The sequence below is a fragment of the Mirounga angustirostris genome, unplaced genomic scaffold (genome assembly GCF_029215605.1).
Source record: "Mirounga angustirostris isolate CCGP_5_RB_7025 unplaced genomic scaffold, mMirAng1.0.hap1 SCAF_10, whole genome shotgun sequence".
NCBI lineage: Eukaryota > Metazoa > Chordata > Mammalia > Carnivora > Phocidae > Mirounga > Mirounga angustirostris.
In genome coordinates, this window is record NW_026991718.1 from 18,784,572 (window position 1) to 18,798,873 (window position 14,302).

At 41.7% G+C, this 14,302-nt stretch overlaps 1 protein-coding gene across 1 annotated transcript in view; it reads left to right on the forward strand.

The window, feature by feature from the left end:
- Nucleotides 1–14,302, forward strand: part of UBXN2A (UBX domain protein 2A) — a 44,223-nt gene that overhangs the window by 15,614 nt on the left and 14,307 nt on the right. Inside the window, exons 3-4 of the mRNA XM_045884174.3 lie at nucleotides 7,305–7,443; nucleotides 12,192–12,298. Of these exons, the coding sequence (XP_045740130.1) occupies nucleotides 7,305–7,443; nucleotides 12,192–12,298 (246 nt within the window). The remainder of the gene's footprint in view (nucleotides 1–7,304; nucleotides 7,444–12,191; nucleotides 12,299–14,302) is intronic.

Below are 14,302 nucleotides of genomic sequence, written 5' to 3' on the forward strand. Positions count from 1 at the left end.
GTAAAAAAATGTAAAGACTTTTCCTGTTATATCTGTAGTTCACAGGCTGTAAGTGGTGAAGATCCATATTTACCAATGTGCTATCGAAGTATACACAGATGCAAATTCTTCACCCATTTGGACAACGACTGATAACCTTATTTATTCAGAACACAGTAGTGAATGAGAAAGTCAGCAGAAGAGGGTATTCTGTAGCCAAAATAGATGTTTCAAAGTCCTTTTCCTGAACTTGTGTACTTTTTATTATCAGAGGAACTCCTGAAACTTTAAGACTATATACTATGCCATAACAACTTTGCTACCTGGTTTTTAAATTATGGAGAGGAGTATTGATATTTATATCATAAAAGGATAGTGACAAGTAAGGGAAAGGATGACAGAGTAGAAAGCATAGATCTGTTGCATCTATCCTAGAGTTAAGAGTCCCTTTTGGAAAAAGCTAATATTTTCTGAATTAATTTGGAAATTCTAAATTGCAGTTACAAAGGCACATCTTAAAAACTGTTTTCTTTTTCATTTAGAATTAAAGCTTGGTTTTAACTTCTATCTCAGAACATACTAAGAATTAAACATAGTACAAAATATTGCAATAAGGACCATGTTTTAAGAAATACGCTTATACTAAGCATGGGTAGGCTAAATATGGCTAGGTCTGATGTTGTCTCATTCTTGATAAAAACTCTTAGCAAACTAGGAACAGAGAAGAACTCTCTTAACTTGATAAAAACATCTACAGAAAACCTACAGCTAACGTCATACTTTATGACAAGAAACTAGATGCTTTTCCCCTAAGATCAGAAATTAGACAAAGATGCCCCTACTCACCACTCCTCTTCAATGCCATATTGCAAATCCTAGCTAAGTCAGTAAGACAAGTAAAGGAAATAAAAGGTATTCAGATTGGGAAGGAAGAAATAAAATTCTTTGTCTGCAGATGACATGACTGTCTACACAGAAAATCCCAAATACAACAACAACAAACTTCTGGAACTAATAAGCAATTTTAGCAAGGCTGTAGAATGTAAGATTAATATATAAAAGCCAAGTGCTTTCCTATAAACCAGCAATAACAACTGGTACCTGGAATTAAAAACACAGTACCTGGCTGGCTCAGATGGAAGAGTATGCAGCTCTTGATCTCAGGGTTGTGAGTTCAAGCCCCATATTGGATATAGAGATTACTAAAAAAGGAAAAATAAGAGTAATAATAAACTTAAATATAAAAGCACAACACCATATGCATCAGCAACATCTGTCAAACCCCAAAGAACTGTACAATACACAAAATGGGCCCAAATGTAAACCACAATTAATGTATCAACACTGGTTCCAAACTGTAATATACTACATAATACAAGATGTTAATAATATAGGAAACTGTGTGTGTGGTGGTGAAGGGGAGGGTGGGGTACAGGAACTGTCTATTTTCTGCTCAATTTTTTTGAAACCTAAAACTACTTTTAAAAATAAAGTATTATCATATCTGTTGATATGATCGTGATTTTTCTTCTATAGTGTATTGATATGATGGATTACATTAATTGATTTTCTCATGTTGGATCAGCCTTGCATACCTGGAATAAATCCTACTTGATTACAGTAAGGATTTTTGCATCTATGCTCATGAGAGATACTGATGAGGAAGCAGAAGGCAAGCTGAGGGCAAAGTACAAGCTGACACCCCGCAATCCCCCCAACTCCCAGGTGGGATATGTGTGACATTCCTCAGGCACTGCTGGCTGCCCTAAAACCAAGGGAAGGAAAAAACAAATGGTTAATAGAGATCACAGTCCATGAGTCTCCATCAGTTTACAAATGTTTTAGTGATTTAGAAGAAAAAAAGCATTCTTATCAATAACCTAACTTCCAGAAGGAAACTCTCAATTAGCTTAATGTTATTGCTTTATTATAGGGAAAAACAATCTTAACTTCACCAAGGTAAGGCCTCCAGTATCTCATAGGTCCTCTTTAGCATATGAAAGTTCTTTTGAAAACCTTTTATTTCCTTTACTTGTCTTACTGACTTAGCTAGGATTTGCAATATGGCATTGAAGAGGAGTGGTGAGTAGGGGCATCCTTTTTCCTTACCTCCCCAACTTCCCAAGTATATTATCGGCCACCCCTCACAACCCGGAGGCAGCAGCTGTTTCTGCCCATGGGTCCTCTCCCTGTCCTTTAATAAAATCAGCATTTTTGCACCAAAGATGTCTCAAGAATTTTTTCTTGGCTTTCGGCTCTACATTCTCACCTACATTCAAAAACTACATCAATACTGTTTTTTTCCTTTCTTGAAATATCTTTGTCTGGTTTTATTTACTTTTTTTTTTTAAGATTTATTTATTTATTTTGGGGGGGGCAGAGAGAGCGCTTGTGCACATATGAGTGGGGGAAGGGGCAAAGGGAGAAAGATAATCCTGAGCAGACTCTGCTGAGCACAGAGCCTGTTGTCGGACTCGATCCCACGACCCCCTGAGATCATAACCTGAGTGAAAACCAAGAGTTGGGAGTTAGAAGTGTTCCTTCTGCTTTTATTTTCTTGAAGAGATTGTAGAGACTTGGTATCATTTCTTCCTTAAATGTTTGATAGAATTTGCTAGTGAAATCTTTTTATTTTTTTAAGATTTTATTTATTTGAGAGAGAATGCACACGCGCTGCGCGTGTGGCTCGGGGCGGGGGAATGGGGCTGAGAGGCAGAGGGAGGGGGAGGAGACACTCTCCTCAGCAGGCAGCCCCACGCCCGGCTCCATCCCGAGCCCCTGGTATCATGACCTGAGCAGGTGATCTGGCCAGTTAAGCTTAAGTGACTGAGCCACCCACTAAAGAAATCTTTTGTGCCTAGTGCTTTGTGTTTTGGAAGATTGTTAATTATAGACTCCGTTTCTTAATAGATACAAGCCTTTGTATACGTTCCTCTTTAATGTAAGTTTTGGTGGATTGTCCCTTTCAAGGAATTGGTCCATTTCATCTAAGTTATCAAATCCGTGGGCATAGAGCTGTTTATAATGCATCTCCACACACTGTACTCTGAACGTCTTAAAAACCTAGACTATTTCTTGCTCATTATTGTATCTCCTTACCACCTACCATATAGTAGGTACTCAATGTTTGAATGACTTGAATTGGGGCGCCTGGGTGGCTCAGTTGGTTGAGCTACTGCCTTCGGCTCAGGTCATGATCCTGGAGTCCTGGGATCGAGTCCCGCATCGGGCTCGAGTCCCGCATCGGGCTCCCTGCTCGGCAGGGAGTCTGCTTCTCCCTCTGACCCTCCTCCCTCTCATGGTCTCTGTCTCTCATTCTCTCTCTCTCAAATAAATAAATAAAATCTAAAAAAAAAAAAAAATGACTTGAATTAACAAAATGAGGCTTAATAGAATTTACATATCAAATAGGTAGGATAAAGGACTAAAGCTACTTTGAATGCTCAGCTTTATTGACTTTTTACTTAGTAATTGTGTATAAACTGCTTTCTTAAAGCTAGGACACAGGGGTGCGAGAGAACCTGGTTCTGGGGGTCCCAAACATACCAGGTTCAGGCACTAGCCACTGACAAAATCCAAAGGCAGAGAAACAAGTGGTAGTGAAACAGGAAAGGGATTTATTTCAGTGAGGCCGATGCTGGAAAGACAGCAGACTAGCATTTCAGACTGTATCCAGAGTGCCAAAAATACTTCCAGGTTTATTTAAGGAAACTGTGGGGAAAAAAGTGGGTGGGTGCATACAGGTAGGCAGTGAAGGTCAAATTGATCATTGTCTTAGAGTCGATCACGGGCTGGGTCTTGCTGGTTCAGGCCAGTTCTTAGTGCTTGAGGGGATAGTTTCAGTTCCCATCAGGGGATGCTTTGCCCGCAGGGTCTTTTGCCTGAGCCAAGAAGCAATCTGGAAAGAACCCAACTAGAAAGTGATGTCAAGATGGAGACAGACAGGGGCGCCTGGGTGGCTCAGTTGGTTAAGCGTCTGCTTTCAGCTCAGGTTATAATCTTGGGGTCCAGGGATCAAGCCCTGTGTCCGGTTCCTCGTTCAGTGGGGAGGAACTTGTCCCTAATCTTGTCCCTCTGCCCCTCCCCCGCTCCTACTCTCTCATCTGTCTCTCAAAATCTTTTTTTTTTCCCCAAGATTTTATTTATTTGAAAGAGAGAGACACAGCGAGAGCAGGAACACAAGCAGGGGGAGTGGGGGAGGGAGAAGCAGGCTTCCCACTGAGCAGGGAGCCCTATGAGGGGCTCCATCACAGGACCCTGGGATCATGACCTGAGCTGAAGACAGACACTTAACAACTGAGCCACCCAGGCACCCCTCAAATAAATAAAATCTAAAAAAAAAAAAAAAAAAAAAGATGGAGGCAGCCAAAGTCCAATTTTTCTGGCAAACACCAGAGAGCATTCAGTGGTTACAATGATTCTTATCAAATACTGTGTGTCATTATGTGTACTGACACATACTGTGCACCGGGCATCGGCTTTTGTGTTTGCGGCAGTATTCGCAGCAGCCACGCAAGGTAGATGCTAGTAGCTGCATTTTGCAAATGAAAAAGCCAGATCACGTAGAGGCTGCTGGGTTTCTCGCCCAAAGTTGGTGTGATTCAGTGCCTAAACAAACACCAAAGCCTGAACTCTTATTAGACAATATCCTCTACTGCTACATAGCTATACTGATTAAAGAGGGGAAGATCATTAGTATTGTGAGAAATCATCTTAGGGTGTGACTATTTTTATGTAAGAAGTATCATTCCATTGCTTTCGGAAAGGCATAATTAATATTTTGTGATAATATGAAGCGTCTTAAGGATATACAGAGATTACCTAGAAGAGTAGAAAAAGTATACCTAAATTAAAATACTGCTCTGAGTGTTCCATTTTAATAACAACATAGCGATGACTATTTGGTCTGGCACAGTGATTAAGAGTACAGGCATTGGTAGCCTGGGTTCAGTTTCCAGCTCTGCCTCCCAATAGCTTTGTGATCTTGAGCAAATTGCTTAAGTGGGGGATGGGGCGGGGTGCAGAGGGAGAGGGAGGAGCAGGCTCCCTGCTGAGCAGGGAGCAAGACAATGTGGGTGGATCCCAGAACCCCAGGGTCACAACCTGAGCTGAAGGCAGACACTTAACCGACTAAGCCCTAAGCCCTCAGGCGCCCCTCTTTTTTTTTTTTTTTTTTACCTTTTTCTTTTGCTTAAGCTTTTTTTTAATGTGCTAGATGGGATAAAAACAATATGTGCCTTTTTAGGTCATTTTGAATGAGTTAACCCATGTAAAGTACTTAAAATAGTTCCCAAAATATTTTAATAAATGCTCAATAAATGTGAGCTATTAAGAGAAGCTTTATAGGGCGCCTGGGTGGGGCTCAGTCGTTAAGTGTTTGCTTTTGGCTCAGGTCATGATCCCAGAGTCCTGGGATCGAGCCCCGCATCGGGCTCCCTGCTCCGTGGGAAACCTGCTTCTCCCTCTCCCACTCCTTCGGTTTGTGTTCTCTCTCTCGCTGTCTCTCTCTGTCAAATAAATAAAATCTTTAAAAAAAAAAGAGAGAAGCTTTATAGTATATCATAGGTGCAGAGATGTGGAAGGCAGATGAACAGCGTTCTAATGCTGTCTTTGCTACTTACTAGCTTTAACTTCGTATAACTTAACCTTTCTGTGACTCATTTTCCTTCCTATAAAAATGTGGATAAGAGTATCTATATTATAGTTCCTGGCACAGTATGAGAGCTGTAAAAATACTATTTATGGGATCTGAGAAGTTATATTTCAGTACATGCATGAATTTTCTGTATGACTTTCAAAAAGATTGGTCAGAAACCATTTTTTCTGTCAAAATCTTCAGTAATATTTCTTAGATGATAAAATATAAATGCAAAATAAAAACCAGTAGATGGGGGTAGGCAGAATGGATGGAGTCAAAAGGTACAGACTTTCAGTTATAAAATAAGTCATGAGGATGTAATATATAGCATGGCAACTATAGTTAAAAATATTCTATTGCAGGGGCGCCTGGGTGGCTCAGTCGTTAAGCGTCTGCCTTCGGCTCAGGTCATGATCCCAGGGTCCTGGGATGGAGCCCCACATCAGGCTCCCTGCTCTGCGGGAAGCCTGCTTCTCCGTCTCCCACTCCCCCTGCTTGTGTTCCCTCTCTCACTGTATCTCTGTCAAATAAATCAAATCTTTAAAAAAAAAAAAAAATTCTATTACAGGGGCGCCTGTGGCTCAGTTGGTTAAGCGACTGCCTTCGGCTCTGGTCACGATCCTGGAGTGCTGTGATTGAGTCCCGTATTGGGCTCCCTGCTCAGCAGGGAGTCTGCTTCTCCCTCTGACCCTCCCCCCCTCATGCTCTCTCTATCTCATTCTCTCTCAAATAAATAAATAAAATTAAAAAAAAAAAAACTATTGCATATTGGAAAGTTGCTAAAAAATTACATCTTAAAAGTTCTCATTGCGGGCGCCTGGGTAGCTCAGTTGGTTAAGCGACTGCCTTCGGCTCAGGTCATGATCCTGGAGTCCCAGGATCGAGTCCCGCATCGGGCTACCTGCTCAGCAGGGAGTCTGCTTCTCCCTCTCCCACTCCCCCCTCTTGTGCTCTCTCTCTCACTCTCTCTCTCAAATAAATAAATAAAATCTTTAAAAAAAAAAGTTCTCAATGCAAGAAAAAAATAATCTTTAGATTATTATTATTATTATTATCACGATCCCAGGGTCCTGGAAACGAGCCCCACTTTGGGCTCCCCACTGAGTGCAGAGTCTGCTCCTCCCTCCCCTTCTGCCCCTACCCCCAACTCGTGCTCGTGCTCTCTCTCAAATAAATAAATAAAATAAAATAAAGTAATTTTTATTACCAGAAGGCACATAGTAACCCCTTGTAAAGCTATTTTGAGCTTTTTGCAAAGAACACATTTTTATACTCTGGACCAGTGATTTTCAACCTCGTGAGATTTTGGCCCCCAGAGGTTATCTGGCAATGTCTAGATATGGTTTTGGTTATTACACTGGAGGTGGGGGTGGGTGGAGTATGCATGATACTGGCATCTAGTGGATAAAGGCCACGGATGCTACCAAACATCCTACAGTACATAGGGCAGCCCACACAACAAAGAATTATCCCTTCCCAAATGTCAGTAGACTGAAGTTGAGAAAACCCTGCTCTGGACCCAAATGGTTAATGACTTTCCAAGGTCACATATCTGCCAGAATCTTAATTTAGAAGTGGGTCTAAACTGCGGAACTGGAAGCATTTCAGTTCAGGATCCTTTAACTAGAAATTCATGTAAATTTTTGGAAAAGTAATAGTAGTGCTTAATTTCCCTTTTTTTGTGTAGGGTTTGTGAAACAGGATCTGACAACCAACCTCTTAGTGATGATCGTCAAAGAAATTGCGAATATTTTGTTGACAGCCTTTTTGAGGAAGCTGAGAAGGTTGGCGCCAAATGCATGTCTCCCACTGAACAGAAGAAACAGGTAAATGTCCGTAACTTTTTTCTCATCCAGTGTTTCTCAAAATAAGGACCATATTTTGGGTACACGAGGTCAAAACTGTTTTCATAATAATAGTGAGATATTATTTACCTTTTTCACTGTGTTGATTTTGCACTAATACTGCAGAAGTGATGGTGGGTAAAACTGCCAGTGCCTTGGGAGCAATGAAGGCAGTGACACCAAACTGTACTAGTAATTACCGTATTTTTTGCTTGCATTTGGTGGGGGGCATGCTAGTTGCTATTAAGAGCATCCTTGATGAAGCCAGTCTTGGGACAGCTTTATAAAATAGTGTGTGAGGAGAGTGCATTGAAGTAGGTGGCTTAAAACCTTGCAAGCCTAAATTTGCCTTTATTCTGCCTTCACGATTGATTAATAAATGCCATTCTGGTAACTGAGCCTTTGTTGATTTTTTTGTTTTGTTTTTTAAGATTTATTTATTAGAGTGCTTGTGCACGTGTGTGAGCGAGCAAGGGTGGGGGGACCAAGGGAGAGAATCCTAAGCAGACTCCACGCTGAGCAGGGAGCCCGATGTGGCGCCCCATCTCAGAACCCTGACATCAGGACTTGAGCTGAAAGTTACAGTCAGTGGTTAACCGACTGAGCCACCCAGGTGCCCCATGGTATCTGAGACTTTGTATGTGGCACCTTTTTACTCACTGAAAGCTGTTAGAATCTTTAACCCTGTGTTCTTATGGGCCTTGATGGTGGGTCCTTTTTCATTCATTCAATCTAGAAACTCATGTTTACCATTCTAGGACATTTTCTTATGTTGCTTATTTTGCTCTCTTCCATTGCTAGTCTCTCTAGAATGCTTTTACTTACATATTGGACCTCTTGGACCAAGCTTCTTAATTTTTTATTGTTTCTTCTATTTTCCACCTCTGTAATTTTGTTCTATTTTAATTGGGATCTCTCTTTGACCTTATATTCAGTCTATTTATTCAATTTCCATTTTCAGGTTTTTTTTAAGATTTTATTTATTTATTCATGAGAGACAGAGGCAGAGGGAGAAGCAGGCTCCCTGTGGAGCAGAGAGCCCCATGCAGGACTAGAGCCCAATGCAGGACTCGATCCCAGGACCCTGGGATCATGACCTGAGCCAAAGACAGACATTTAACCGACTGACCACCCAGGCATCCCTCCATTTGCAGTTTCTTTTTTTTTTTTAAAGATTTTATTTATTTATTTGAGAGAGAGAGAATGAGAGCGAGCACATGAGAAGGGGGAGGGTCAGAGGGAGAAGCAGACTCCCTGCCGAGCAGGGAGCCCGATGCGGGACTCGATCCAGAGACTCCAGGATCATGACCTGAGCCGAAGGCAGTCGCTTAACCAACTGAGCCACCCAGGCGCCCTCCATTTGCAGTTTCTAAAGCTCTTTTATTTCCTGAATATTCCCTCCCTTTCAGACATTATATTCTCTCATATGAGTGTGTTATCAATTTTGGATTTTTGTTTTTAAGTTTCTTTTTCTTTTCTTTTTCTTTTTTCTTTTAAGTAGCCTCCATGCCCCATGTGGAGCCCAACACGAGGCTTGAACTCACAACCCTGAGATCAAAACCTGTGCTAAGATCAAGAGTCGGAACACTTAGGGGTGCCTGGGTGGATTAAGTGTCCGACTGTCGGTTTTGGCTCGGGTTGTGATCTGGGGCGCAGAAGTGGGGAATGTTGTGGGATCGAGCCCCTCGTCGGGCTCAACATTCTGTGCGGAGTCTGCTTAGGACTTCCTCTACCCACCCACCCCCATCCTGTGCTCATGCATGTGCTCTTTCCCTCTCAAGTAAATAAATCTTAAAAAAAAAAAAAAAAAAGAATCGGAGGTTAACCAACTGAGCCACCCAGGCGCCCCTGTTTTTCAGTTTCGTCTGTTTTCCTCAGTGTCTTTATGAAGGACTAGTTCTTTTCCTGTTTGTTTTGTTCTCACCTTTTATGTGAATACCCTGAGAACAGAAACTTGGTTATAGGTATAAAAGGGAAGTATAGTTTAGTGGTTAAGAGCATAGATTCAAGGGGCACCTGGGTGGCTCAGTGGCTTAAGTGTCCTGCTCTTGATTCTGCTCAGGTCTTCACCTCAGGGTTGTGAGTTCAAGCCCCATGTTGGGCTCCATGCTGTGCGTGGAGCCTCCTGTTTTGTTTTGTTTTGTTTTGATAAGATTTTATTTATTTGAGAGAGAGAGCAAGAGAGGGAGAGGAATCTAGAGCAGACTCCGCACTGAGCACAGAGCCCAACGTGGGGCTTGATCCTACAATCGGGAGATCATGACTTTAAAAAAAAAAAAAAAAGGGTGTGGATTCAAACCCTAGCTCCACCCCCTACTCACTGTGTGATTTTGGATAATTTAATCAATCTTCTGTGTTTCCATTCCTATATATAAAGGGATAATAATACCTACCTTGTGTAGATTTTGGGAGGGGTAAATAAATTTACTAGGGAAAGTGCTTTAAACAGGATTTGTTACACACTAAGTACATAGGTAGGTAGGTAGATGTGCTAATAATATATGCTATCATTATTATGATTATTTTCCCTAACATCATAATGGAATGTTTGTTACTTAATAGGTACTCAATAAACGTATATTGAATAAATAAATGATTGAATAAATGCTAGAGACAAAGGAGAGGCGCTACTAGTCTGATACCTACCTTCCTTCCTTCTCTCCTTCCTTCCTTCCTTCCTTCCTTCCTTCCTTTATTTATTTATGTATGTATCTGTGTATGTATTTGAGAGAGAGAACATGCGGTTGGGGATGGACAAGCAGACTCCTGCTGAGTAGGGAGCCTGACATGGGGCTCCACCCCAGGATGCTGAGATCATGACCTGAGCTGAAGTCAGATGCTCAACTGAGCCACCCAGGCGCCCCTGGTCTGATACCTTCTTTTTTAAAGATTTTATTTATTTTTTTGATAGAGAACACAAGTAGGCAGAGAGGCAGGCAGAGGGAGAGAGAGAGAGAGAAGCAGGCTCCCCGCCGCGCAGGGAGCCCAACGTGAGGCTTGATCCCAGCACCCTGGGATCATGACCTGAGCTGAAGACAGCCACTTAACTGACTGAGCCACCCAGGTGCCCCTTAAACAGCTTTTTAATCAGTCCTACGTTTAATCTGAAGTACCCTGAATTAAGTAAACTATGGCCTGACATGGGGCTCGAACTTACAACCCCAAGATCAAGAGTTTCATGCTCTCTGAATGAGCCAGCCAGGGACCCCATATACATTATTTTTTTGATATTTTATATGTGAAGTTTGCTCTTAAGAATGATAGATTAAATTTTGCAGAGGGTCGGGGGGATTGGCAGAAGGTGGTCAGATGGCATAAACTTCCAGTTATTACATAAATAAGTATAAATGCACAATGTGATGACTATAGTTAACACTGTTCTATGATACATAGGGAAGTTAAGAGAATAAATCCTTGAAGTTCTCATCACAAGGAGAAAATTCTTTTTTCTTTTTTTTTTGAAGATTTTATTTTTTATTTTTTTAATTTTTTTAAAGATTTTATTTATTTATTTGACAGAGAGACACAGCAAGAGAGGGAACACAAGCAGGGGGAGTGGGAGGGGGAGAAGCAGGCTTCCCCCAGAGCCAGGAGCCCAATGTGGGGCTCAATCCCAGAACCCTGGGATCATGACCTGAACCGAAGGCAGATGCCTAACGACTGAGCCACCCAGGCGCTCCATTCTTTTATCTTCTTTCTTTTCATTATATCTATATAAGATAATGGATATGAGCTGAACCTATTGTGGTAATCATTTCACAATATATGTAAATCAAACCATAATGCTGTATGCACTAAACTTACATAGTGATGTGCATGTTTCTCAGTAAAACTGAAAAATAATTGTAGTTGTGTTTGGTAATCGATGTTGAGTAAACTTACTGTGGTAATCATTTTGCAATATATGCATATATGAAATCATTATATTGTACAGCTAAAACTAATACAATGTTATATGTCAGTTATTTCTGTTTTTATTTATTTATTTATTTATTTAAGATTTTATTTATTTATTTGACAGAGACACAGCGAGAGAGGGAACACAAGCACAGGGAGTGCGAGAGGGAGAAGCAGGCTCCCGCCGAGCAAGGAGCCCAATGTGGGACTCCATCCCAGGATCCCAAAATCATGACCCGAGCCGAAGACAGACACTTAACGACTGAGCCACCCAGGCGCCCTGTATCATTCCTTTTTAAAAACTGAGATATAGGGGCGCCTGGGTGGCTCAGATGGTTAAGCGTCTGCCTTCGGCTCAGGTCATGATCCCAGGGTCCTGGGATCGAGCCCCGCGTTGGGCTCCCTGCTCAGTGGGGAGCCTGCTTCTCCCTCTGCCTGCCGCTCCCCCTGCTTGTGCTCTCTGTCTGTCAAATAAATAAAATCTTTAAAATAAATAAATAAATAAAAAATAAAAAAATAAAAAAAATAAAAACTGAGATATAGGGGCACCTGGGCTCAGTCGTTAAGCGTCTGCCTTCGGCTCAGGTCATGATCCCAGGGTTCTGGGATCGAGCCCTGCATTGGGCTCCCTGCTCTGGGGGAAGCCTGCTTCTCCCTCTCCCATTCACCCTGCTTGTGTTCCCTCTCTCGCTGTGTCTCTCTCTGTCAAATAAATAAATAAAATCTTTAAAAAAAAGGAATGATACATAAAACATATACAATAGGAAAAATTTTCAGACTTTTAATCTAGTACATTTATTAACAAAACATTTTGTTTTTTAACTGCTTTGCAGGTTGATGTAAGTATAAAATTATGGAAAAATGGATTCACAGTCAATGATGATTTCAGAAGTTACTCTGATGGTGCAAGTCAGCAGTTTCTGAACTCCATCAAAAAAGGGTAAGCAGTCTTTGTAAACAGAAGGATTATTTTAGGGGGTGCCTGGGTGGCTCAGTTGGTTAAGCATCTGCCTTCGGCTCAGGTCATAATCCCAGTGTCCTGAGATCGAGCCCCACATCAGGCTCCCTGCTCGGCGGGAAGCCTGCTTCTCCCTCTCCCACTCCTCCTGCTTGTGTTCGTGCTCTCACTATCTCTCTGTCAAATAAATAAAATCTTTAAAAAAAAGAGAAAGAGGGGCGCCTGGGTGGCTCTGGGTGGCTCAGTTGTTAAGTGTCTGCCTTCGGATCAGGTCATGATCCCAGGGTCCTGGGATCGAGCCCCACATCAGGCTCCCTGCTCAGTGGGAAGCCTGTTTCTCCCTCTCCCACTCCCCCTGCTGTGTTCCCTCCCGCTCTCTGTCTCTCTCTGTCAAATAAATAAATCTTGAAGAAAAAAAAAAAGATGAAGGATTATTTTAGGCATGTTTCATTTGGAAGAATCTGTTTTATTGAATATAACTATAGTTGGCATGAATCCCAGAAGCAATATAAAAATATGGATAAATTTCATTATGTAAATATTAAAAACTTATATATACCAAAAGACACTTATATACAGTCAAAAGACGAGTGCCGGGCTGGGGATACTTGTTACATCTATGGAAATGCAAATGGATATATACACAATTCTCACAAATCAGTAAGAAAAATATAGAAGGGATATTTTATATATTTGTACCATTTTATTTACTTAATAACAGAATAGCATGCATTTGGTAAAATGAATGACATTTGTATATTAACATGGAGGGATTTCTATGATATACTGTTTTTAAAAAGCAGTTTGCAGAATACTGAATAGTGTGTATAGATCAGTACCATCTGTGGAAGAAATAAAATAATTACATGGAGTTTTACTATATGTGTAGAGAAAAATCTAGGAGTTGCAACACCAAAGTTTTGTGGGTTTTTGTTTTGTTTTGTTTTTAAGTAAGTTGTAGGCCCAACATGGGGCTTGAACTCATGACCCCAAGATCAGTAAGAGTTCCATGCTGGGATGCCTGGCTGGCTCAGTGGGTGGAGCATGTGACTCTTGATCTTGGGGTTGTGAGCCCAAGAGGTTGTGAGTTGGAGCCCCATGTTGGGTATAGAGATTACTTAAAAAAAAAAAAGTCACATGCTCCACCCACTGAGCCAGTCAGATGTCCCCAGTTTTTTATTAAAATGAGAGTGGGATTAATAAGGACTGTCACTTTCGAAGTTGACTTGGGTTTACAGTTGTATTTATTATTATTTTTTTAAGATTTTTATTTATTTATTTGACAGAGAGCAAGCACAAGCAGGGGGGAGCGGCAGGCAGAGGGAAGAGGGAGGAGGAGGCTTCCCACCGAGCAGGGAGCCCAACGCGGGGCTCGATCCCAGGACCCTGGGATCATGACCTGAGCTGAAGGCAGACGCTTAACGACTGAGCCACCCAGGTGTCCTGAGGCTGCGACTCTTGATCTCAGGGATGTGTGTTTGAACCTCATTTGGGTATAGAGATTACTTAAAAATAAAATCTTTTTTTTTTTTTTTAAGATTTTATTTATTTATTTGAGACAGAGAGAATGAGAGAGAGAGAGCACATGAGAGGGGGGAGGGTCAGAGGGAGAAGCAGACTCCCTGCCGAGCAGGGAGCCCGATGCGGGACTCGATCCCGGGACTCCAGGATCATGACCTGAGCCGAAGGCAGTCTCTTAACCAACTGAGCCACCAAGGCACCCTCAACGTTGTTTTTATTATTTTATTATTATTATTATTTTTAAAGATTTTATTTATTTGAGAGAGAGAATGAGATACAGAGAGCATGAGAGGGAGGAGGGTCAGAGGGAGAAGCAGACTCCCTGCCGAGCAGGGAGCCCGATGCGGGACTCGATCCCGGGACTCCAGGATCATGACCTGAGCCGAAGGCAGTCTCTTAACCAACTGAGCCACCAAGGCACCCTCAACGTTGTTTTTATTATTTTATTATTATTATTATTTTTAA